Source organism: Thamnophis sirtalis, unplaced genomic scaffold (assembly GCF_051295495.1).
Source record: "Thamnophis sirtalis isolate CommonGarterSnake01/CBP01778 unplaced genomic scaffold, rThaSir2_p1.2 scaffold_11, whole genome shotgun sequence".
Classification (NCBI taxonomy): Eukaryota; Metazoa; Chordata; class Lepidosauria; order Squamata; family Natricidae; genus Thamnophis; species Thamnophis sirtalis.
This window is the reverse complement of record NW_028261391.1, coordinates 26,162,610-26,188,728: the sequence shown is the minus strand read 5'-3', so window position 1 is coordinate 26,188,728 and position 26,119 is coordinate 26,162,610. Positions and strand designations below refer to the sequence as shown.

Genomic DNA, 26,119 nt, shown 5'->3' with positions numbered 1-26,119 from the left:
TAGTTAAATACTTCAGTGATGCATATACAACCAGCTCCTGGTGTCACCTTCTGTTGCAGAGATGAACTATTCTTGTCATTAACAATTTTCGTATATATTTATCTCTAAATTTCTCCCTGCTTGTTCTACTTCTGCCCCTTGGAGCAAGAATTCTGGAGAAGAGATCATCAATGGTTCTACAAACTTTATTCTGCTGTTTTAATTTATTTTTTGCTTGCTCAGGTGTTTCTAAAGTTGGGACTATCTTCAATATCTTAGATGAAAGTTGTATTTTCCTGGTCAACCTTTTCTTGAAAATTTCCAGTGATGAAGCACCCACAACTCTGGGAGGCAAGCTGTTCCACTGATTAATTGTTCTCACTGTTAGGAAATTTCTCCTTAGTTCTGGATTGGATCTCTCTTTGATGAGCTTTCACCCATTGCTTCTTGTCCTGCACTTGGGTACTTTGGAGAATAAGTTGACCCTTCTTCCTTAAGTACCATGAGAATGCTATCATGCCATCCCTAATCATTCTCTTCTTTAGTTTAGACCAGTGGTTCCCAACCTTTTTTGGCCATGCCCCACCTAAGCATCTCTAAAATCCTGACACCCCCCCCCCCGTGACATATAATTCTTACTTTATTCAAAAAGTGAACTCTACTTACGTGGAGGAAGCCTAAAAGGCCACAAACCTGGTTTAAATAAGGTTCAAATTGCCCCCATTAAAAATCAATTTCCCCCCATCTCTTGCAGCACTTGTTCTAAAAATAGTTACTTCTCCAACTATCTTTATGGCCAGGAAGCAGTAGTCTTTCACCCATGACCCAGCTGATGATTTATCATTTAGGCCTACAGGAAAATAGATGAGCTGTCTGAGTTCTACATAGTGAAGCCAGACATAGATATAGAAAGGAGCTGAACAGCTTCTAAATTTGGGGGCAGGTTAATAACCTACCTGCATTAAAGAAATCTCTAAAGACTTGGTCCTTTCCCCAGGCCTGGGACCTGGGGCATTTGAAGGGAATGTTTGTTTGTTCCTCTGGAGTAGCTGTTTTTTTTTTAATATAGTGTTGCTTTCCCTTTCCCCCCTCTTAAATCATGAAGCTGCCCAGAGTTGTTTTGAAATTAGGCAACCTAGAATAGATGGGTAAACAAATAAATGAACACACAAATACACTTTTGGCATTTTGCTCTCACACAGGGGACAGCTTGTGAAAGGTCTTACACAGGGGACAGCTGGTGAAAGGTCTTAGCAATACTAAACTACCCTGTTACCCAAACACACACTGGTAAGATTCTTTCTCCTTAAATTCTCTGGAATAGAATTCCATTATGGAATTCTCATCCCATTTTTTTCTTGATCTCTGTTTTGGGAGATTTGGAGAATACAAGGTCTTCTGCAAATTGCTGCTTTCGGGTATGGCTCTGCAGTACAACCAGAGGATCACAGAGAGGATCTTCCTTTCCCAATTCTGGCTGAGCTATGCCATTTCTCTGGGAAGTCAGCGTGAACAATGATGAAAGCCTTTGCAAGTTTGGTGTAGTGGTATAGAGCAATGGAGGATGCGGCATTTAGAACCACTAGCCAAGGCAGCTGCAATCTGTTGGAGTGGCTGGTTGGTTGCCAAGAGAACAAATCTTTCCATTTAGGATCTCCTGTGCCTTGGGCATTGATTAACTATTTGATTGCATCATATATTTTGTTGCAGTGATGTAGCAGATACAGATTTACACAGGCCTCACTGGGACTTCTGTAAGTAAACACTCAGAACTGATTAACATAGTTTACGTAATATTCCTTAAATACCTTGTATCACCTTTTGTATTTCCATTAAGTAGTTTCTCTCCACAATCTTCCAGTGCAGGAAAAAAAAAAAAACCAATGCTAATTTGTCATGTGAGTCCAAAAGCAACACATGCTAACACATTCCGCCAGTCAATGCATTTAATTAAGGAACCGATATGGTTGAGATATCCTGGTTAAGGCAAGTTATAGTCAAGATCAGTTAGATTGATTTTACTCTCTTGTCTCCAATTTATAGGAGAGATGGAAATTCACTTAGCCCACTGTAGCAATACTGGGCATGAAATTGGGTGTGATAACCTATTTTAGACCAGAGGTCTGTGATCTTTGTGTGGAGGACATTTGAACTTGTGACTTTGAAACCTCATGCGCTACTGGGGCAAGGGCAGTGGCGGCTGCTGTCATGGGAACTACATCCCTGTTTTTGTTTTTTTAAAAGCCTTTCAATATCTCTCTGTGGAATTTGGCCTAGGGTAAGAGAAGGAAGAAATCCTGCAACTATTGGGAAGGAAGGATTCATCTCTTCTTGGTGTGTGGGAGGAAGGAACAGGAGTCTCTTCTCCTTGGCCTCTCTATCCATTTTCACCCCGCTGTCTGGTCCTTCTTGTCAACCCCCCTCCTCTCCCTGCCATCACCCTCGCTTCGCTCAGCTCTCCAGGGACGTTTGTCTGCGCGAGTGGGGGGTGTGACATTTGCCTCTGTGGGCGGGTTGGGTGGCAATCCTGCCGCATCCTAGCCGCCCTTTGCTCTCCCCGCGTACGTATCTATGTATGTCTCCCACGTAGGAGAAGAGCCAGACCCAGAGGGGGGAGTCTGTCTGCCAGCCAAGTGCTGCTCCCTGGTGCTCAGAGGCTGCTCCATCTCCAACTCCTCTCTCTCTCTCTCTCTCTCTCTCTCATTCATTTCGCCGGCTAACATGAGAGATCATGGCCGCCTTCGGGCTCCTGAGCTATGAGCAGAGACCTCTCAAACGGTCCCGTTTGGGGCCGCCCGACGTCTATCCGCAAGACCCCAAGCAGAAGGAGGTAAGCCCGGGGTTTCGCTGGCGCCCGTCCGCGCATACACCTGGTCCGGGGGAGAAGTTTGCCCGGAGATCACCTGAGAGGGGGAAGGGAAGGCTAAGGTGGGCAGCAGCAGCAGGAGGAGGAGGAGAAGGCGCCTGCCAGCCTCAGAGCGGAGCTCCCCGCAAGGCTGATTGCGGACCCGGAGAGATTTCGTAGCGTTGAGGTATGGGTTGGGGAAGTGGGGGAGGCGATATGCTTGCGCGCCGGGCCCTGACGCACTCTGGGGCTGTGTAGTAGATACCCGCCCCCTCCTCTTCGTCTCTTCTCGGTGCACTTCCTCCCCCCCTCCCCAAACTTTTGAAAGACAGCAGCTAGAAAAGAAAAGGGCGCTTCCCCTCCTCCGAAACCCCGACTTGCCTTTTTGCGCACCTAAATCAAGCCCCCGGGCTAGTCTTAAACCCCTGGTGACTGAAGGCCACCCCTCCCCCAGCAGGTGGAAACGGCTTCTCTTCCCTTCCCTTTCCCCCCATTCCCGAGCTTTCCTTAAGCGGGGCTTTTCTGACAGACATTGCTTATGGACCAGTGACTTGACATTTGGTCAGATGGGAGTGAAGCTGCTTCTCTTAGTCACCCCAAATCAGATGACTTTCAAAACACTGGCACTTTGCGTGTATTGTTCCAGCTAGTGGCACTGGGTTGTAACCATGACGTTATGGCACCGTGTAATTAACAGATAATTGCTGGGGGGGGGGGGGAGAGGGTGAGAGAAGGAAGGTTGTTATAATGCTCAGTACAATTTATCAAGGGATTCCTTAACTCACTTGATATTCAGTTGCCATTAATTTCTGTCCTCTGTAGGTTAAAGTTGCAAGTAACTAAGAAACTGATAAATTAAGGGTTCCCTTAACTGTATTGTAACCTTTATGTGGTTTAGCAGTTTGGCTGTAATATGGGCAGATGGTTTCTTGCTTGGCTATGGCCATTCCCATAAAAAGGCCGTGTTTGGCCCACAGCCAAAACTATAGTTAACAGTTCACACTGGCACTCATCATGCATGCTAAACCATAAGAAACAAACTCCAATTACATCTTAGTCCGATGGTTTGATTCGTTCAACATGCTCCAACATGTTTTGGTTGGTTACTTAATCATAGTTTACCCTTCATAGCGTTGGGTGAATCTAGTTAAAATCTGTTTTAATGCTTTTTAGAAAGGGGTGTTACACTACAACTTTGTCCTATTGGAGCAATTTTTATTTTATGTAGTTGAAACTCTTATAATTCTTATAGGAAATAATTGTTACGATAATTGTATTTACATGTGGTAATATAAATGTTTTTTTTAGTTCCAGATCAATGCAATTTTCTTGGCAGGGTTTTTCACAAGGGGTTTGCCATTGCCTCCTTTCTCGGGCTGAGAGGCAGTAACTGGTCTAAGGTCACCCAGTTGGCTTAATGCCTACTCATGGTTTCCTGGTTTCTGGCATGATGCCCTAACCCAGGGGTCAGCAAACTGTGGCTCTGGAGCCGCATGTGGCTCTTCCCTCCCTCTGCTGCAGCTCCATCACCGGTTGGCGCCACAATTTTGAGAGCAGCTTCCAGGTGGGGAGGGAGAGAAACACAGTGCGCAAGGAGAAGACTTTATGGCAAGGGGAGGGTTTCCAGTTGTCTCCACAATTGATAGGGCTTTCGGTTATGACAGGTAGAGGAAAAAGTATGCCGCGCTAGGAGGAGACTCTATGATGGAGGAACTGAACTTCGGGTCAGCTCCAGAATTGAACAGGGGGCTTCCGGTTAGGACCTTTGTGGCTCCTGGTGTTTTCTTTTCTGTGGGAAATGGGTCCAAATGGCTCTTTGAGCGTTTAAGTTTCCCGACTCCTGCCCTAACCCATACACCAAGCTGGCTCTCATTATAGATGTACATAATGAAAGAAGAGCAGTTAAGTAGCATATGAAAAAGATATATGTTCCACAAAATATGCTGGAAATAAGTATTGGGTTTAAGAGGTTATTCCAAAGGTAAAGGAAAGAAGTCAGAGGCTGATTTAAGCATTGTATATACAATGTATTTATCTTTACAGTGATGTTGTTGACATTATGCTATGGTAGACTGCATCTACTTTTATACTTTTTATTGAATATTTTAATTACAATAGTAACCTCAAATACAAACTAAACTCAGAGAGAGGAGGACAAATAGAAAGAAAGCATAAAACCTGCAAAGAAAGAAAAAAGCAAAGGAAGAAAGTAAGATAAAGAAAAGAAATATATAAAGTTGCTTCTGATATTCATCACAAGTATAAGCAAAAGTAATAACTTTTTACTCTTTTAATGTTACAAATATGTTTTATTCCTATAAACCACCCCTTATCTATTTACACATCCATAGATCATAAATGTTTTGGTCTTGGTTTCAGAAAAAGTCCACAAAAGGTTACCAGAACTTCATGGAGACACATATTATTTTGATCTCGGTCAAACAAACTAACTTCATATACCTTTCTTCTGACAATATTGACCTTGAATCCATTCATTTGGTGTCACAGGATTTAGCTTTTCTTTAATTTTTATTTTTCCCATGTCAAAGGGGAGATTTCCCCCATCTTCTTGGGAGCTTTAGCAAACCTCTTTTGTAAGTCCAGTAAAAAGTAATTATCCAGGTTATTCTCTTGGTTTATTATTTGTATTTCCACTTTGAATGTCAAACTTCAACCGACATCTTTTGTATATGCAGTAGAAAGTCCTTATCCAAGTTATTCTCTTGGCTTGTCATTTGTTCTTCTGTTCCAGGCTGCCTTCTCTGTCTTACAACTCACTTTTTTTGTTATCTATTTTTTCTGTTTCTAACATTTTTACATCAGGCAAAATTTGTTTCACATCTGCCATTCCTTCATTAACATTTTTGGTCATAGCTTATCTATAGAAGCAGACATCATTCTGACATTGTAGCGGCTAATTTCTGGCCTTGTTCTTTAAAATTCTTCTGGAATATTTTCAATGTTTTAATGTTATTTTGTAAATATTACATATTAATCAGAACCCAAAGGCAAGTTTACATTTTTAACCCATTTTCCTTTTTTGCTGGAATCCTTAATTCCCTCTTTATCCAGTTTCTGAAATCATAAAGTCTCAAATCTTTCTTATCATTTTAGATAGGTAAAACGATTTTCTTTCCACAAAAAGCTCTTTATTTTATATACTTATTTCCAAATTATAGTAAAAGTTTCAATATTCCAAATTTGTTTGGATTCTTAATTCATTTATACCTTTCTTGAATCAAAGTCTTATGTATTTAACTTTTTATCATTTATTTCAAAATCTTTAAAATTTAAACTTATGATTAATTTTTCTTTTGTTTATGAATGGAAATAAAATCACTCACCAGGCACCTTTTTAACTCACCAATTTGAAAGTCTCTAATAGTGTTAAGATAGTTAAATAGGTAATTCCTGAAAATGTTTAGAAAGTGAGATTGATGAATAGAGTGTCCTTTAAAAAGCCACAATGCAGTTGTAAGCATGATGGCTGGTCCCTTAATCTGGTACTCAACTTGCTGACCTATAATCTTTTAACAAGGAGCAACTGTCTGGTGCATATGTAATTAATATCTTGTCCTTTTCTTATCCAGAGTGGTTCTGAAGAATTAGTCTACTAACCAGGCGTTCACTCTTTGCTGCGACCATTGTCTTCAGTCTTCAGAGACATGTTTAGTTCCATTCCTCTCCCAGAAATTAGTATCAGTCAATAGTGATTTCTGTTCTGGGCAGGAGTGTGTGTGTGTGTGTGTGTGTGTGTGTGTGTGTGTGTGTGTGTAGAAGATAATGTCCACAGTTTCTTCAAACCTTTGTATTCTGAAATTTTAATACATAATACCAATAGTAGTTAGACTTATATACTGCTTCGCAATGCCTTACATCCCACTCTTAAGCAGTTTACCGAGTCAGCATATTGCTCCCAACAAATCTCGGTCCTCATTTTACCGATCGCGGAAAAATTGAAGGCTGAATCCAACCTTATGCTGGTGAGAATTGAAATGCTGAATTGCTGGCAGCCGGGTAGTCTGCAGAAGTAGCCTGCAGTACTGCATTCTAACCACTGTGCCACCAGGGTTCTTGACATTATCCACTGATATAGTTGTGAAGGGACAATTTCTTTTTTAATCAAAACTTTTTGTAAAGTAAAAATTTCAAATCTTTCTTCAATGACTTTTGTTAATAATTTCCATTTCTGGTGATCCATAGAAAATGTATAAAAACCTTTCATGTGTGGATTTAGTGATATGTGGGACCTTGGAATGCAAAGGAGGATCCACAACTAGGGAAATGGTTGAATAAGAGGCAGCTTAGCTGCAGAAGGAATGTGGTGATAGCAAAAGTCTCAGAAGGGACGCTCTCTATTTTCCTGAGCTATAAAGGTGATAGAGAAAGAGATGTACAGTACTTTCAAACCTGCAATATTATGTTAATGTAATCTTACAAAAAAGTAAGTTTAATAGTTTATTGGGGCATGCTTCCTGTCTGGACTACCTCATAAGGCTGATTGTGAAATTCTTATAACTTTTTACATCTGGAGTTAGGAAAATTTCATCTTTATCTTAACATTTGTTTAAAAAAGGCTGGAAAGTACTGTGGGCCATAAGAGAAATCTTGATGCTATTTTATAGTTCAAAACACTTTAGAAGTATAATACTGAAGGTCTTTATTAATCTCCCCAGACTTTCTATTATTAAAAATACCCATATGGAATGTGAAAAAATAAGTTTATTTTTTTTTTTTTCAGATTTTAATAACTTTGTCTCGTGTTATGTAGAGAAAAATAGACTGTTCTAACACCTATCAATTTATAGAATAATAATTTTGTGTACTATGTAATAATATGTCATCTGATCAGTACATTGTTTACTGCCATTTTAAAAACCTAAACTAGGAATTGTTCAGTGGATTTATATCTTAGGAAGTTGATATTTATACTGCTGGGATCTGCACTGTAATTAATCTTACTCTTATCCTTTAATTCAACGTGTGTGTGTGTGTGTGTGTGTGTATGTATGTATGTATGTATGTATGTATGTATGTATGTATGTAGAATACTATGTTTTCATGCCATCCATCTTCTTAGCATTTCAGAATGAGTTAAAGATATACAATTTACAATCTTTGGTATGGAAATACCATGTTTTGGTTATCAAAAACTGATATGCTTGAAGCAATAATCTTTGACCTAGCATCTTTCTTTGTAGAGATTTCAATTCAGCTGTGGTTTTATGGCCTTGAATTCCCTTGGTTCATATTTAACCCACTCTCTATGTATTGATGATATAAATACAAATTCCCATAATTCCAAATTAATCTGATGTAATACATCAGACTTGAGTTTGAAAACAATTTTAAGATATAATGTGGTTTGTTATCTTTGGCTTAGCTTGTCAAGTAAATTTAGCTATTGTGGTTATTAAGCATTGACTCTACTTAAACCTAGCTAATAGTCATGTATTCAACAAAGTATAATTGAATAAAGTAGCCCATAACTGTCTAGATTCATGAATTCCACAATTTGAAACTGAACAAAGCACATTATTGCTTAATAGGTTGTCTGGATCCAGCCAATACATGCCAAATTTAATAAACAAATTATCTAAAACCAATCCTTTTGTGCCTTGAGAATACACTGTATATACAACATATCCGATGGCCTTTCTAATATGCTGGTGTGTTAATTTATTGTATTGATTTCCTGAAACAAGGAAAGTCTTGTATGTATTTCTTTTGGTCTGCTTTTCAGCCAATAGATTCTCCGAAGTTGATGCATAGAAATAAATAGAATTACATATATAATTGTGCAATATTATACAATTATTAATATTTAATATAGTTTGGGTAGGGCTAGTTCTTCATTCAGTATAAGCACATTTGACTGACCTTGGTCACTTTTTTCCTTTCTTTTTGCATAAAAATATGCCATTAAATAAGCTGCAATTATAAAAGCTTCCCTGAACAATTACTTAGCCATAAAAGGGATCCAATTCTTGAATCTGGTGTATTGGTTGAAACTGATTCTTGAAAAGGTTGTATGTGCTTAAATGTGACTCTTACTTACTAGGGTCACGTTTGAAGCTTGTTTGAACCTTGGAGCTAATGGGAAACAATTTGGACAAAACTTTACTTATCAGAGACAGAGAAGCTGCATCCGGCCTATCCTATTCCGATTCAAAAACTTTCACAAAACTCCAGGACAATTTCACCAGGTCAACTTCACCAACAAAATTTTGTTCAAAAAGGAAAACACATTGCTACCCAAATTGCAATCTTGGAGGTGTCACATGAAGTGGGAATAGGAGAGCTGTCATAGTGAGAGAGGAATGTCATCCTTATAAAGATTACCAACCTGCTTTATCTCTCCAAGGATGTGGAATGAATAGATCTTTATGAGCATTTCATGATTTGTAGCCTTAGGCTAAATAGACATGTGTGAACAGGCTTCTAGATAAATTCTAGTCTGTTGACTGCCTAGGAGGAAGGGGGGGCTGTGTTTTTGTACCATTGTATTTGACCCTCCAAGTGAGTATAGTAGTCTTTGCACAGTTCTGTAATTATGTGTAACTAAAATTAGTGAAACCATTTTAGACCTTATTGTATACCTTTTAGAATCTTATCTGAAAGTCTCTGTGAATATTTTATGAATATGATGCAATTATGCTGAAGAAGTGTTTGGGTGTGAACTACAAAGAAAAAGTCGGATGGGTGCATCCTAGCAAGTTCTTATATAAAGTCTATATTAATTTAATGATGCATAATTCCGATTTTCATCCAGTATGTATGTATGTATGTATGTATGTATGTATGTACGTACGTACATACGTAGTACATACATTCATACATATACATACATCTTTGTGGCCAATACACCTTTAAAGGGGAATATTTGTAGCTCAGGGTTGAAATGAGGGGTCCTTGGTGCTCTCTGAGCATGGCTGTTTTTTTGCAGACATTTCGTTATACAAACTAGGTAACGTAATCGGTGCTAATCACTATGTTAGTTATTAGCACTGATGATGATATTACTTATTTTAGGTACCCCAAGTTTTAATTACACAAAATGGCTTTCTGTAGCTTCATCTGGAGAAATATCCATAATATAAAGGATAAATATTATGGGCTATACTATTTTTTCTTATCTTAGTCCTGTCTAGTCCATATAGAATATATCATCAAGCAGAAGTTCAATAGAGAGGTTTTTTTTCCCAGTTTATAATTCCGTGACATGACTGGCAACATTTATGTGTATTTCAGAATTTCTACTTCCCCCTAGCTTAATGCTGTTAGAAGAGGTCACCCCCCCATTTACTTGGATTCACCTTTGTGTTTTTTAAATTATCATCATGAATAATTGGCTTTTTAATTTAGAATTCATAGGTTTAGAGTATACTATTTCTCAATATTATATAAACATTCAGAATCCATAATAATTGGTCCCATGCTCTTTCTTCTTGAATGTAATACTTAATTTTCTGGTATTATTAAGAACTCAATGAGTTTGGATTTTATATAATTACTGATTATTGATCAAAATGAAATAAATTGAATTCACTGAACTTGTAATTATCCACATCTGGATTCAAACTAAGAAATATTAATAATTTGATGCTGAGGTTTCCTCTAAGAGAAATGATATTGTAATATATGGGAATCTATCCTTTCTGACAATCAAAGCATCTCCTGCGAAAATTAGCTTGTGAATATTGATTTGAGGTAGAAAAGATAATATAGATAATACAATTTTCAAGAAATGTGGAAAGGTTGCTATTGCAAAATTATGTGTGGAACTCATTGTCTCCTTTATTTTAATTTTCTGCTCCCCCTCCCACCCAATCTGGTACACTAAATAAACATGTGCAAAACTATTTTTTTTTCTTTTAAAGAATTGGATGTAAGGCTAAGCAGTGTTTGCAGTGAATAAATCCAATAGATTTCCTCAAGGCGTTTTCAAAATAAACATGCATTTGTGGTTTGGCATATGTAGAATATCAGGGAGTTACAATTCAGGTTTGCTTTAATTATCTGCCAATAATGTCCAAGTGTAAAAGCTTGAAAGAGAAAAAAAATCTTCCTTTGTAAAAAACTGTTGTGATTCAGCCTATTCAGGTTGTCTATGCAGTTGTGCATTGAACAGTGATGGCTGTCTGAAACCATTGTGTGATTCTGACATAAATTGAATGGAGTAAAGATAATTCAAAAAAATAAAATTTTTGAATAAAACACTGTATATTTTTTACAAGGCTGATTTTTTTTTAAAAAGAGCTTGATGTAAAAAAAAAATCAGAACTGAAAAAATTACGATTGGAATCTGGAAGTACAATGGTCCTAAATACTTTATGGATTCTGATTGTATAGAGCTGTAATCCTAGAGATTGCATCTTAAACTAGAAACAATTTATTAGAATATGTGATCATGATGTCTTTTACAGATAGTTTAAATGCAGATTATGAATTTCTCCAGATTCGAGTGAGGATTTGATTGATTATGTGAAATGAGTGGTGTTGACTTTTAGCAATCACATAGATTTATAAAAGTGAAAATGAATCCGGGATCTTATTATCCCAACACATTTGAAACATTTTTTCCCCATGGAATGTTCACACCTTTTGTTCAATCTGCTCCTTTTTAACCACCATTTCCTGGTGAATGAATCTTAGTTTGTAGTTCTAGTGAAGAAGAAGAAAAGCAACTGAGGTATAAAAGGGGGAGATTGTTCTGTGCTTGGAAACAGAGTATGGATTTTTATATCATGGTAAAATATATTTTGCTTGGTTTTGTTGTATTGTCTTCTCTGAGTCCAACTGAATGCAAACGACGGCATGTCTCCACTGAAATGAATCACCAAAGCAAAAGGCAAACCCAAAATGTGCGGTGACCACTGCCGCGCCACAAATGTCACAGCTTGGAAACACACACACACACACACACACACACACACACACACACACACACCAAGAGACCAGCAGCTTTATTGACAAACGGAATCATTTGTGCATTTTTGTTTATGGCTTAGGGCAGTATATGTACCCAGCCAATTGTGATTTAATTTGAGGAATAAACTAGGTCACTATGTCATGTCTGAATCACTGCTGTTTTACAGCTGGTTTTAATTGCTGAATAACTCTAATAATCCCTAAAGCAGCTAACAAGATCAACAAGATAGATTGCTGTTAAACTTTTAGGTCATATAGGCTGGGAATATTGAGAGTTGTAATCCCAATACTTCTGGAAAATGAAGCTGGGCTCTCATGAAATATCAAAGAACGGATGTGAATAAACATGCAATGGGTGAATATCATGTTCCATAAAGTAAGACCAAGGAATTACAAGTAGTCCTTGGCTTACAATCACATTTAAACCCCAAACTTCTTTTGCTAAGTTAGATAGTTGTTAAGTGAATTTTGTACCATTTTATGAGATTTTTTTTTTCCTGGCCACAGTTGTTAGTGAATCATTGCAGTTGTTAAGTTAGTAACGCAGTTCAGTGCATCTGGCTTCTCCACTGACTTTTCTTGTCAGAAGGTCAGAAAAAATGATCATAGGGCCCTGGGACACTGGAAACATTATAACCACATGCCAATTGCCAAGAGTCTGAATTTTTATCATGTGACCATGGGGATAATGCAATGATCAAGTGTGAAAAACTGTGATGTCACATTTTCCAATGCTGTGGTAACTTCAGATGGTCATTAAATGAAAACCTCAAACTAAGTGAATGGTTATAATCAAGGTCTACCTGTGTGATGATTGAATGGTGAACAGATTTTTTTTTGTTGCAGATGCCTATTGCGATAGAACACTTTTGTTACAATATCTTATGTCTGCTGTTCCTGATTTATATCTAAAATTTATCTGTGTATCTATGGATAGAAAAAAAAATACTTTTCCCAATATAGAACATCCAGTTCTTGGATAAAAATAAGATCTATGGTGCAAATCAATGGAATGCTTTGTGGTTGCTGTTATTTGAAGCTGTTCATGTTGTTCTGAATTGGGAACTGTGTACATTTGATAGTGTGGTACAACAAAGGCAAACAGTATGGGATTTTTTTGTTGCAAACATTAAGACTGAATGTACATTTTTCAGAGAAGTGCTGGGATTACAAGCCTGAAGGCACAAGGAAGACTTTTTGTTCAAAAGTATCTCTTTGCATTTAGAAAGTTAGTGTGCTGGTTTCATTTAAACAAAAGGATGTGTCTCAGCTGGCTAAAAAAAAATCCTTATATGCATTTTGAAATGACTGTACATAGTTGAACTTGTTCAATTTTGCTTTTCAATTACATTCTATAATTTGTTTATTTAAGATAATAGATATATATTTTTATGGCTTAGAGCCCTGGGGGCGAACCTATGGCAGGAGTGCCAGAGGTGGCACACAGAGCCCTCTCTGTGGACACATATGCCATTGCCCCAGCACAGTATGTCACAGGATACATGTTGGCAAGCGGAGGTTCTTTCATCTCTTCGCTGCAGCTCCCTGTTGGGTGATCCCACCACTGGCTGGCCCCGTCCCTCACCCTCCCCTCCCAGTCACCCGAAAGGAATCTTTGAGGGCTAAATGCCAAGAGGCATGGATTTCCTCTGCCTTCTGCATTCCCACCCTGCACTGAAGTGAACCAAATGGGCCAGGGTCTCCCTCCCCGCTAAATGGCCCCACCGAGCCCCCACTAGCAAACTCTGCCAAGCACAGTTCCAAATGTTTGGCTTGTACATCCCTCCTGCCCAGTGCCATTGATGTGATGGGGAAGGTATATGTCCTGCCTGCTCTGCTCTCTCTGGCCGAAGGTGGGACTCTGCACCACCACCTTCTAGCTGGAGCACCATGTTTGTTTGCTTGCTGGTCATTTCCAAGGAAACAGCTGTGGTCAGGCCATGCGGGCCTCTGCCATGGAAAGCGGGAAAGAGGGATAGGGAAGGGGGGTGTCTCCCTGACAGAATCCATGTTGGAGTTGCCTTATTTTGCATGGGGATCTCTTAATGCTTGGCTTTGTCTGCCAGCCTCCACTTCCCCTCCACAGCCCACGTGGTTGGATCCAAACATCATGTGAAGATGGGTAAGAGAGCATTGATAGTTGGATGGATATATGGATGGATGAATAAATAGAAAGGGGGAGAGAAAGAGAAAAAAAGAGAGAAAGAGAGAGAGTGTCAGAGTGAAAAAGAGAAAGAGAAAAAAGAGAGAGAGAGACAGAGAGGGAGGGAAAGAAAGGGAGGGAAATAGAGAGACAGAAATAGAGAGAGGCACACAGGGAAATAGAGAGAGAGAGAAAGGCGGGGGAAAGACAGAGAAAGAGAGGGAAGGAGGGAGAGAGAGGGAAGGGGGAAAGAGAGGGAGGGGGAAAGAGAGGAAGAAAAAAGAGAAAGGGGGGAAGAGAGACAGAAAGAAAGAGTGGGGGAAAGACAGAAGAAAGAGGAAAGGAGGGAAAGAGAAGGAGAGGGAAAGAAAGGGGAGGAAAAGAGAGGGAAGGAAAGAAAGAAAGAGGGAGGGAAATTATTCATTATTCAGGTTAAATTGCCATGTTGGCATTTTGCGATAAATAAGTGGGTTTTGGGTTGCAATTTGGGCACTCGGCCTCTAAAAGGTTCACCACTACTGGTTTAGTGAGTACATTAAAATGTAGCATCAGTCTCTACCTTTTGTCCTTTAAATGGGCCTGATATACGTGACTATATATCCTTTCTGATATAGGCTGTTTGATTCATTACTCCTTGTAGGTAGGTTATGCAAGATAGAAACTTAGGAAACATATATGACAATGATTTATTGATGTGTAAATAGGAGTTAATTTCCAATGGAAAGATGATGTGCCAGAGGCAGAAATACTTTAAATGCTAAACTGTGACACAGTATATAGTTTTCACTTTATAATTAATTTGCACATGATCACAGTTAGACATTTCACAAACTTATGCAGACACATGGAGGAAGCCTTGTACCAGTGAAGGATATAGTTACTAAGGATATCTTCAAAATTGCATCTGCATCTTTTAAATAGAAGTTCAGATGAATTACAATGAACCACAGTTTCATCTGTACAGCTGTGCTATTGTTTAAACAGAAGGCTGGTTCATCTTCACTGTTGACATGAGTTAGCTTCGAAACTAATGACAAGGATTTGAATTTTGATCTCTGTTGAAGTCCAGAGTGTTTTTGTTGCCGAATTTTATAAGAATGAAACATAATAGCATGTTGTGTTAAGGCTATTTTTAGTCTTAACTAAATTAACCAGATTAACTAAAACTAGCATCTAAACCCCTATGGAAATTCTCAGTCATTCCAAGTCATAGTTGTCTCAAAGGTGCTTCCCCCCCCCCCAAAGGCAAGTGGACTATTTTTTCCTTGAGAGGAGAAAACATTCACTTCTCACCCAAGAACTTTCCTCAGTTCTAATGGTAAGGGTGGGATTGAAGGATAAATTCTGATAAAATGGAAGCAGAGGGAAGAATTGTATTACTTTGCAGTCTTCTGGTCATTAACACTCTCTCTGAGAACTAGTGCGGCCACTTTGGGGAGTTTGTGCCTTCAAGGTCACCTGAATCACAACCACAACTAATTGCATCCTGGGTTGTCTAATCATTTGTTTCTGTAATGTAAAATGCTAATAGAAACAGCTGAATGAACTAATTGAAACAAGTAACAAAGTAAACCAAAGTACTCAAATAAGTTTTATTGTATTATCCATAAATCATCTCATTCCTAAATGCCAATCTGGATAATGTTTATTTTTTTATTTTTTTATTTATTTTTTATAAATCTATAAGATCTTTGATCCCCCCCCCCCATTAAATCATATTCGATTCTTGGAGACCTGGATGAGTCTCTGCATTTTTCTTTGCGAGATTTTTTCAGAAGTAGTTTGCCATTACTTCTTTCTTAGAACGGAGAGAAAAAGATTGGCTCAGGTTCACCCAGCCAGCTTCATGTCTAAAGTGTGACTAAGACCTCACAGTTCACTAACTTTCTAGCCTGATGCCTTAACTCCTACATCAAATTGGTTTTCCGTGGATAATGTTTTAGGGTAAAACTAGTAGTAGTTGAAGTAGAAGAAATAATTACCTATATGTTTTAGAACCCAAATGGTGTCCCATTTGGTTGCTCAGTGACTAAGATGCTGAGCTTGTTGATCAGAAAGGTCAGTCGCTCGGCAGTTTGAATCCCTAGTGCTGCATAACAGAGTGAGCTCCAGTTAGTTGTTCCAGCTTCTGCCAACCTAGCAGTTCAAAAGCATGTAAAATGCAATTATCTTTGGTGGAAAGGTAACAGCATTCCATGTGCTTTTGGCGTTTAGTCATGCCAGTCACATGACCATGGAGAATGTCTTCGGACAGTGCTGGCTCCTTAGCTTTGAAATGGAGATGAGCACCACCTCCTACAGTCGAGAACAACTAGCACATATGTGTGAGGGCAACCTTTACCTTTACCTTAAGAACCCAGAGTTTGTATCATTAATGTGTGACATTGTCTAACTTTTTTTAAAAAAAGTATTCAGATCAATTTGATAAGTGCCAAATTTTAATTATTTTTAGATAATATAAGAGATTTGTGTATAAAATATTTATAACAAAAATTCATAAACAGATTTGCATTTGCAAAGAAAGTGTGAAATGTGTCTCATATGCATAGCACAACAGAAATTTTAATTTCTTAGTGAGAATCTGACCTCACTTGAATTTGGAACCTGCTTGCAAAACTAAGTTAACATTATTCTTTATTTGTAGGATGAGCTAACTGCTGTAAATGTAAAACAAGGTTTCAGTAATCAGCCAGCTTTCTCAGGAGATGAACATGGGTCTGCTAGAAATATTGTTATTAACCCATCCAAGGTAAGTGCTTTTTTGCAACCAAAAAGTGATTCCTCTAAAGAAGTTCAAATGTGGTATGCTGTTTTGCAATACTTTCTTTATTGATTTAGTAATGCGTGTCTTTGTTTTTTTTTAACATTTTAAACAGAAAATCTGTGTAATTTGAAAATTGTGAATACATAGGTGAATGCATGCATACAAGGATGTTGATTTCCTAATGCGGAGTGCCTTACTCCTTCAGTTTTAATTGAAACATCTGGATATATTGGTCTGAAATGAATCTTCAATATACTGATTAAGGATCTACTTTTACAAATGATTTTTAATTGATATTTGAAAGAAGGAAAATGTCACAGACTTCAAAATTAACAATTGCCTTTTCTGGACAGATTCTTTAACTTCAATTATGCTTTAATAATAAGGTTTATTTTTATTATAGCCTAAGACAGGTGTCAAACTCGAGGCCTGCAGGCTGGATCTGGCCTGTGGGGTGCTTAAATCTGGCCCAGGGGGTTGGCCTGGAAATATCAAAGGACCAGCCTGCAATGCCTCTGGCAGCTAAAACGGCCCAAAAAATGGGCCAAAAACAGGCTGAAAAGGGGCACAAACTGGCTGTCAGAATGCTGCAGGAGGCCATGGAGGGTGAAAATGAGGCACGGGGGGCTGCACATTTTGGCCAGCAGATGCTGCAGGAGGCAGCCATCCTTCCTCTGCCCTTCACTGGTCCACAGAGGAGAACTACAATGTTGAGCCGGCCCTCGAAGAAATCCAGTTATCTCCTAAGAGATATTTAAATATTCAGTGTTAATAACTTGTATATCCACACCTGAACGATAATGGGAGACCATTTCAGCTATTTAGATTATCAAGTATCTGAATACTACAATAAAGAATTTAGAGGCTAATCTTATCAAGGTAGTACTTAAAGTACACTTGATCTTTTTATCTATCTATCTATCTATCTATCTATCTATCTATCTATCTATCTATCTATCTATCTATCTATCTATCTATCTTTTAGGAAATGCTTATTCTGTTTGTGTTTTCTTTCCTTATCAGATTGGTGCTTATTTTAGCAGCATATTAGCAGAGAAGTTAAAACTTAATACATTCCAGGATACAGGAAAGAAGAAATTGCAAATAAATGCTAAAGACAATTACTGGCTAGTTACTGCTCGGTCCCAGAGTGCAATTCATACGTGGTTTGCAGATTTGGCAGGAAATAAACCTCTGACTTTCCTAGCAAAAAAGGTACTTGGATGGCTTCTTCACTATTTGGGAGAGGGGGAGGAGGGTTCATATCATTCTGATATGAACCTCAAGTGCAATATTAACAAAATAAGCAAGGCATTTCATTAAGTCCAGCTTCTTGCAAAATAAATTATGAAAGTTCTTGTTCTATTTTTATCTCTAACAATCCGTATTGTTTTTTTCATCTCCCTTTCTCAAATTTTCTATGGTGTCTTCTTTCTTATACCTGACCTGATGCTGAGCCTACCGAAAAGGATGCCAGCATAAATGATCTTTAAGGACTCATGCAAGTTTCTACAGCTGTTTGTACAATGTATTACTTATGACTCTCTTGGTGGACAAAACAATTTTGTTCCTATAGCTATTGTCTGGCAGTAATAAGGCCAGTAAATGATTCCTTAATTACTCCTTGTAAGTGATTTAAGGAAAGGGATTGGTGGATTTCTCTCCTTCATTTTCCTTGTCAGTGAAAAACAATCACCAATCATTTTTGGTCATTTGAGATAGTACAGAGTTGTGTCAGTTTGGGTAGATGCTTGAAATGCTAAGTTTAGTTACTGGCAAAGCTGACTAACTGAGTTATGAGGTGGAGCAGGAGAGAATGACTTATAACAAATGAATACTATCTCTGGCTAATGCTGCAAATATTGGCAAGAAGTGACATTCAGCAGCAGACAGAGGTAGCTACTGGATGGCCATGGAGAATATGCGTATTAGAGCAGACTTCTGGATTTTCAGAGTTATGAATGGCTTGTACATAATAGCAACGAGAAGTGCTTTGGCCCTCTTATTGTCTATGTTGGAATGCAGTGCGTAAAATGACACCTTGTCCTCCAGTGAGTTGTACGTAACTATGATATATTGCACAAATAGATACTGAAACCTGCTCAAGTCCTCGGAGACAATAAAAAGAGTAAAAACTGGTAAAAAATTATATCTGCGTGAAACTCCTTGTGGCGAGCTGTGAAAAATGTTAGAATTTTGTCTTTTACTAAAGTATCCACCACTTTAGGTGCTGACTAACACGTATTGTTTCCTAGTAAAGTGAACATATTGTGTGTAAACTTCTAGACAGTATTAAAAAGGAAGTTTTTGAAAATAATAGGAATCCCAAACACAATAGTGAAGGAAACTTTTCAATATTTCAGGAAACCTGATAAAATCTATTTCTTGAGGGGTAGAAATGTTGCTCATTTTTAGATATTGTTAAATCAAGCCTAAATGTCACATATGAATCTTCACTAAATCTGCATCCATGGAACTGATCTCTTTTTCACAGGACTTAGATGCAACATTTTGGGCTTGTATCTTTAAGAAATATAACATTTTATGGCAGCTGTTAATTACGTTGAGATATAAGAACTGCCAATGTAACAGACTATATAAGTTTAGCATATATTGCCTCAAACATTTTTCATAAGCAGCATAATAAAGCTATTGTTATTCAATATTCTTTGAAAAATATGGAGAAATGCATTTGATCAATGAATAAAATATTGATTTTTGCCAACAAGTGCGTTTTTAGTTTACTATGAGAAATCAAGCAGCTTTTAATGGGAATAATACAGAATTTCATTTGATCTAGATTAACTCTATATTATTTGAACCTATAAATTATTTTTGACATATCAAGAAGCAACAGTTTGACTAATCTGACACCAATCAGTCACTAACGGGCAGTAAAAATAATGGAAACCCACTACAGATGTCATTCAGTTATTATTAGCTCTCTAAAGTTGAATTAGATGTTACAATTTGTTATTAAAAGGTTTAGAGTATTGTATCCACTTCTTAAAGTTCTTTCTCTTCGTCTTCAAATATAGGTCCCGATTCTCAGCAAAAAGGAAGACGTTTTTGCTTATTTAGCAAGATATTCTGTGCCACTCTTGCGAGCGGCATGGTTGATAAAAATGACGTGTGCCTACTACTCAGCCATCTCTGAAGCTAAAATCAAGAAACGCCAGGCAGCTGATCCAAATCTTGGTAATAAATGCTGAATGTAATATCTTATTTTTGCACAGCTATGGAATTACACTATTGTATGGAGGGTATAAGTTGATGTGCTTCACTTTTTCCTGTATGCTTCATAAACTACAGTAGGTGTCTGCAGTTCAAAAAACCAAGAATCATAAGCTTAGTACAAGAGCAGAATGAAAGCTAAAGCATGATTAATGACCTAAATGTAAATATATTAATTGTTCTCTTGCTATCTTAAATGAGAAACATGAGCAGATTCTAGATCAGGGGTGTCAAACTCACATCATCATGTCAGTGTCACATGATGTATTGGGACTTTCTTCCCTTTGCTAAATCGGGTTTGAGCGTGGCCAGCATGTGTGATGTATCTGGCCTGCGGGCTGGGAGTTTGACAGCTCTTTTCTAGACAAATAGGCTGTATCTATTAATGACATTTGGTTTACACCATTAACACCATGTTTTCAAGAATGGTAGCTTCATCGCTTAATTAGAAATTTAGTCACTATATATTCAATTTTCAAAATGGATCACTCCTTTTATTTAAACTATTGATATTGGTAGATAATACATACTCATCATGCTATTTCCTTTGGGCTAAACATAATTTGGAGTGGAGGAAAGTAGTTAATAAATTAAGGAAATAGGGTAAAAATGGAAGGAAATAAAGCTAGTTTACACTACATCTCTTCATATCTTTTTTAGCAAAGTTTATAAAATATGGAGAATTTTCTATGCCTTTTCACTTTTATTTTCAGTCAATTTACATCAAGAAGTTTTCAGATTTTCCCCACATTTATTTAAATAGTATTTCTGAAGAGAGATCTGCCAACATGACTCATTGAAGGGGGCTTGTTTGCAATAGCTTTTTCCCTTCTAATCTTGAGAGCTCACCTCACAGTAAAAGTGGAATCTAGATTTACCTTTCACTTCTTATGCAAATCATTTTCCTTTTTAAGCATACTTTAAGTTTAAAGTAAAAGATGTATATTAAAAAATTACACTGGTGTTGACTTTTAAAGAAATATTCTGGTCGTTGCTGTTAGTTTAAAAATGTTTATACCTTCATTTTTTTCAAGTGAGATTCAGTCTTGCATATTAAGCTATTCTGTATTGTTTGTGCATTTGCTCAATAAGATGTGCTTAGCTGAGTTTCATAACAAACATGCATATGGCTAGAGCTTTCCTTACTGTAGTGCTGATATGACATGTTCCGGATGCCTAATTAAACCTGCCTCACACAATAATTCTTTCCAATTGCTTTTATATTATAGACTTTTGTCTTCATAGCTATCTATTAGTGCCTCCAAGCAAATATAAATTGCCTTGCAAAATATGACTTATTACTGTATATGTAAAATAGTTTTTCAACCATGTGCTCTCCAGATGTATTAAACTTTAGCTCCTAAAATAACTGGATAAGAGGAATGTAATGTAATGAAAATCCCTTTCACATATAATGTTATGACATTCATCATACTAAGCTGAAAAGAAGTCAAATTGTGCCTTAAGTTTTGTTAACTAAATTTGAGAATCTTCTAGTACAGTGATGGCAAACCCTTTTCTTACGGTGTGCCAAAATTCCACGTGCCCATGTACCTACACCAATGTAATTCTCCCTGCCCACCTGCACATGCATGCGAGACCCCCCTGTGTATGTGCGCACAACCTCTTCCCAGGTTCTGGAGGCTTTCGTGAAGCCTGGGGAGGATGAAAACGGCCTCCCCCACTCCCTGGAAGCCAGAATTGGATCATTTCCAAACTTCTGGTTGCCTTGTTGAGGCCATTTTTCATCCTCCCCAGCCTCCAGAGGCTTTCCTGAAGCCTGGGGAAGAAAAAAACCGGCCTCCCCCGGCCCTCCAGAAGGGCAAAAAATCAGCTGGCTGGCATGTGCATGCATGCCAGGGCTGACAGCTAATGTGCCAACAAATATGGCTCCGCGTACCACCTGTTCCAATGGGTTCGCCATCACGGTTCTAGTACTTACATCTTTGTCATCAGTCATTCAGTTGTGTCTGACCCTTGACCACTCTATGGATCAGCACTCCCTAGGTCCCTCTGTGTTATACTGTCTCCTTCAGATTTGCCCTGGTTATCCCAGTGTCATCTTTTATAGTGTTCAGCAACAGATACTAGGGCGGCCCCTTCTCCTTTTTCTACTGATCATTCCCAGCATGGTTGACTTTTCGAGTGACTCAATTCTCATGACATGACCAAAGTATGACAGCCTCTGTTTGGCAGTCTTAGCTTCGAGTGATATTTTTGGTGAGAGAAATAAATTTAGTACTTACATCACTAACTAAAATGTCAGCATACAATATACTGTGGCATGTTTACTGATATAGCAAATACAATGAATTTTAGTTTTTTAATAGCTGTCACATTAAATTTCCGAGATACTTTATTGACTGATCTGTAGAAGTAATAAGACTAATTTATTTTCTTGAATGCCCAGAGGCATCATTTTAAATCTAGGATTGTTTCATATCTACTCTGTAATATGTTGATCTTGGTGAGTATCTCAGAGGCGCATGGATTATGAAAATAGAAAGGCTCAGTCAATAGTCAGCAGGAAGTTTTGCTGTAAAGATGATATGTTGACAGTTTGATTTGAATATTTTTCCCTTTGGCATGTTCTGTCCGTAACATTAATGCAGTACTGCATAAATCTTTGATAGTGATGGAGGATTCCATTCTGAAATATCTACTGGCATAATATTGAAACGATTCTCTTAGTTTATTACTATAATATCTCTTGAAAAAATAAATAAACTATGTATCATTGCATCTCTAAAGAAATGGAAGTGTAAAACTTAACATTTTTTTCCGTATTATTTTTATGCAAAATGTAGGCTGGAAAATGAATTTTTGGCTTGTAGGAATTGGAAGCAATTTAGTCACTAAGACATAATCAACATCTGTTGCAGGTAGACAATAAACCATAAAAGATTATTACAAATTGCTACTTTTCACGTTATAGAAGAGGAAAATGAATAACTATATATCCAGAGACAAATATCTTAAGCATATTTAATTTCACTTAAATTATGCAAATAAAACAAATTTTGAGTTTGTCTTTGCTACTCATGGGTTTGAAGAGTATGTATCTCTCAATATACCACTCAGATGTGTGGTCTTCAGCTAATGAAAGTTATGTCAAAATAGTTGAAAAATGAACTTTGTAAATGTCATCTCTAAAGCATTTGACACTGTAGAAATCTTCATCTCAGCTACCATGTGTTTTAATGAATAATATCTAGTTTTGAACTCTATGAAACAAAATCAAAACTGTGTATTTAAATATAACTCCATGTTATGTATTAGATAAAAGGAATTCCTCTGGTTTAAAATATGTTTGAGAATTAAAACTGCATTTTGGAAAAGATTCAACATTCCTGAGCTGCATTCTCCTTTTATAGTGCATGATGTGTAGGAGGAAGCTGATTTCAGAAATACAGTAAGACGGGTATGCAGATAAGGGAGATCAGGAGAATTAGTTATTTTGTTGGATGGCAATTATCATTGGGAGTGGATACTGTTGTATTGGATAGCAAAATGGATTGTTCCACCTCTCTTGTCACCTGAGTTCATATCACTGGGATGTAAGCAATCAAAATGCACAGTGTTAACTGTGAAATGGTGAAATATTCAAATAATAAGCTGCTAATGTTGCTGTCCTTTTCTAAAAATTGTAAACTGAGTTGCTCTCAAATGCATAATTTGAATATAGAAAAAATAAATGTGCTCACATCACAGCAAGGGTTAACAGATCTGAATTACAAATATCAGGAAAGATAATGACAGATAATCTGGATCTTTCTGCTGCCATACAGTTTCGTAGCTCAGATACTAGCCATAAGATGGCGGAAAGTAAACAGCTAAGGAACCAAAGAAGCTCCAGAGGTCAATTTCAAAGTGAAGGGCAGTCAGGTGTCACAGTTCAGCAGCTCAATAGTTCTTAAATGAAGACAAGTTTGCTGAATATTTCCAAAGGCAAAATAAAATTTGTTTCAATATTGTATGCCTCTGCTCCATCCTTCAGATCTACCCTGTGTTCAGGAGGAAAGATTGGTTCCTAAGAAGACCTGTGTGTGGGGGATAGATACCTGTTCCTTGTAATTAAACAATTTCTACTTTTTGATCCCTTGGTCATAGTTTTTGAGGGATCTGCCCTTCAGAGGGCTTAGAATCTTTCCTTGGTGTCAACTGTTGCAATGTTGCAAAATATAACTCTGCTCTGAAGTCTCTATGGTTTGTATCAGAATCAGATGATGACTCTTCAGAGTGAGAGAAGAATTAATATTAATTTCAAATATAATCACTTATTTTACATAAAGAGTCTATGTAAAGCCAATAGTCAATTCTGAATTTATGTTCTCAAAGTGAAGCAAATTATTTTCACTTGATGACTGATACTACATGGAAATGCTTGAAGAATAATTTTTATTCTCAAATGAAGATTAAGATTAAGATTTAGTTTATTTGTATGCCGCCCTTCTCCGGGAGGGACTCAGGGCGGCGAACAACTCAAAAGGGGAAAAGGGGATACAAACACAATACACGTAATTAAAACACACAAGAGTCATACAGCCATACAAGTCGAGAGGGGAGGGGAACTCATCAACCCCAGGCCTGCTGGCACAGCCAGATTTTGACGGCTTTCCGGAAGGCTTGGAGAGAGGTGAGGGTCCGAATCTCCACGGGGAGTTCATTCCAAAAGGCCGGAGCTGCTACAGAGAAGGCCCTCCCCCGGGTGGTAGGCAGATGGCATTGGCTGGTAGACGGAACCCGAAGGAGGCCGACCCTGTGCGATCTAACGGGTCTATGGGAGGTAATTGGCAGCAGGCGGTCTCTCAAGTACCCAGGTCCAATACCATGAAGGGCTTTATAAGTTACGACTAGCACTTTGAAGTGTATCCGAAGACCGATCGGTAGCCAGTGCAGCTCGCGGAGGATAGGTGTAACGTGGGTGTACCGAGGTGCACCCACAATCGCTCGCACGGCTGCATTCTGGACGAGTTGTAGTCTCCGAATACTCTTCAAAGGCTGCCCCATGTAGAGCGCAAACCTACAGGTTTGAATTCTCAAACCTGGTTCATATCAAACTATAATTCATTTCTTCTTGCTCAAAATACATAAATGTGATCCCTGAAAACAAGACATTAAACTTCCTTTAGCAAACTACAGCTACAAGCTTGCATTCTTTGAAAGTATTGTAATAAAGAGATTGTCATGCTAAAAGCTATTTAAACTGGATTCTTGTAGCTCTCCCACTGATCACTATTTTGAAGATTATGGGTTTGTGAAGCTCAGCTGAATATAAATCCAATTGTGTTGAATTTTTTTGGCCCAGTTTTGTCATTGAAGAAAAGTGAATGTCAATGATTACTTAATTTGTGTCTCTATAGAATGGACTCAAATCTCTACCAGATACCTAAGAGAACAGTTGGTAAAGATTGCAGAATTTTATCACATGTCTACAAGCCAAGGCAAAAACTCTATAGTTGTGCCTCGTGAAGTGGAACAAGCTCTGAAGCAGTGGGAATATAATGAAAAGTTGGCATTTTATATGTTCCAGGTAACCTTTTTTTTACAATGAAGCAGGATAAAATTTTTGCAAAGCAGTACAATATGATTCTAGTTTGTTTTCAGCCTCCTTGCTCATAATGTGTTTAGTGTCAGGCTGTATTAAATGTTAAATAGTTGGTAATTAAAGCCAGACTTATTTCTGGCCAGATAGTTCTTTTGTGTTAACATCTGAAACATCCAGTGTGAAGAAATGTAGAATTTAATAATTTAAAGCAATGCAAATAACAACAGGAGTAGCAACAGCAATATTACAGATGTGCATTTACTGTTTGTCATTCAGCATCTTGTGCAACGATCAGAATCACTGCCCTGACCACAAATTATTTATCTGCCTATATTTAGTAGTTATACTAAACTACATGAGTAATTATAACAAATGTCAGATTATAGTAAAAAAAGTGCATGTTAAACATATTCAATGAAGACTTATCAGTCAGACGATTCAAAATTAAATAGTTGCAAAGAAACAGCTTATGAATGTACTACTTTTATCAGGTAGTTCTCTCTTTATGAACATTTCAATCAGTGACTGTTGAAATGTATCACACTGCTGAACAAATGATATTTATGACTTATCTTCAAAGTTATGGCCATTGCAATTCTCTTATGGTCAGTTGATTAGAATTCAGGTGCTTGGCAGCCTACCTGCATTTACATTCACAATGTGTGCTTCAATTTC

General features: G+C 37.7%; 1 protein-coding gene across 2 annotated transcripts in view; it reads left to right on the top strand.

Annotated features, from left to right (window-relative positions):
• The first annotated feature begins 2,632 nt into the window (after nucleotides 1-2,632).
• Nucleotides 2,633-26,119, top strand: part of MED12L (mediator complex subunit 12L) — a 192,006-nt gene continuing 168,519 nt past the window's right edge. For both annotated transcript variants that reach the window (XM_087725382.1, XM_087725381.1), the window contains exons 1-5: nucleotides 2,633-2,809; nucleotides 16,543-16,647; nucleotides 17,686-17,877; nucleotides 19,701-19,860; nucleotides 25,260-25,429. In XM_087725382.1, coding sequence (XP_087581508.1) covers nucleotides 2,711-2,809; nucleotides 16,543-16,647; nucleotides 17,686-17,877; nucleotides 19,701-19,860; nucleotides 25,260-25,429 — 726 coding nt within the window. In that variant the 5' untranslated portion in view covers nucleotides 2,633-2,710. The remainder of the gene's footprint in view (nucleotides 2,810-16,542; nucleotides 16,648-17,685; nucleotides 17,878-19,700; nucleotides 19,861-25,259; nucleotides 25,430-26,119) is intronic.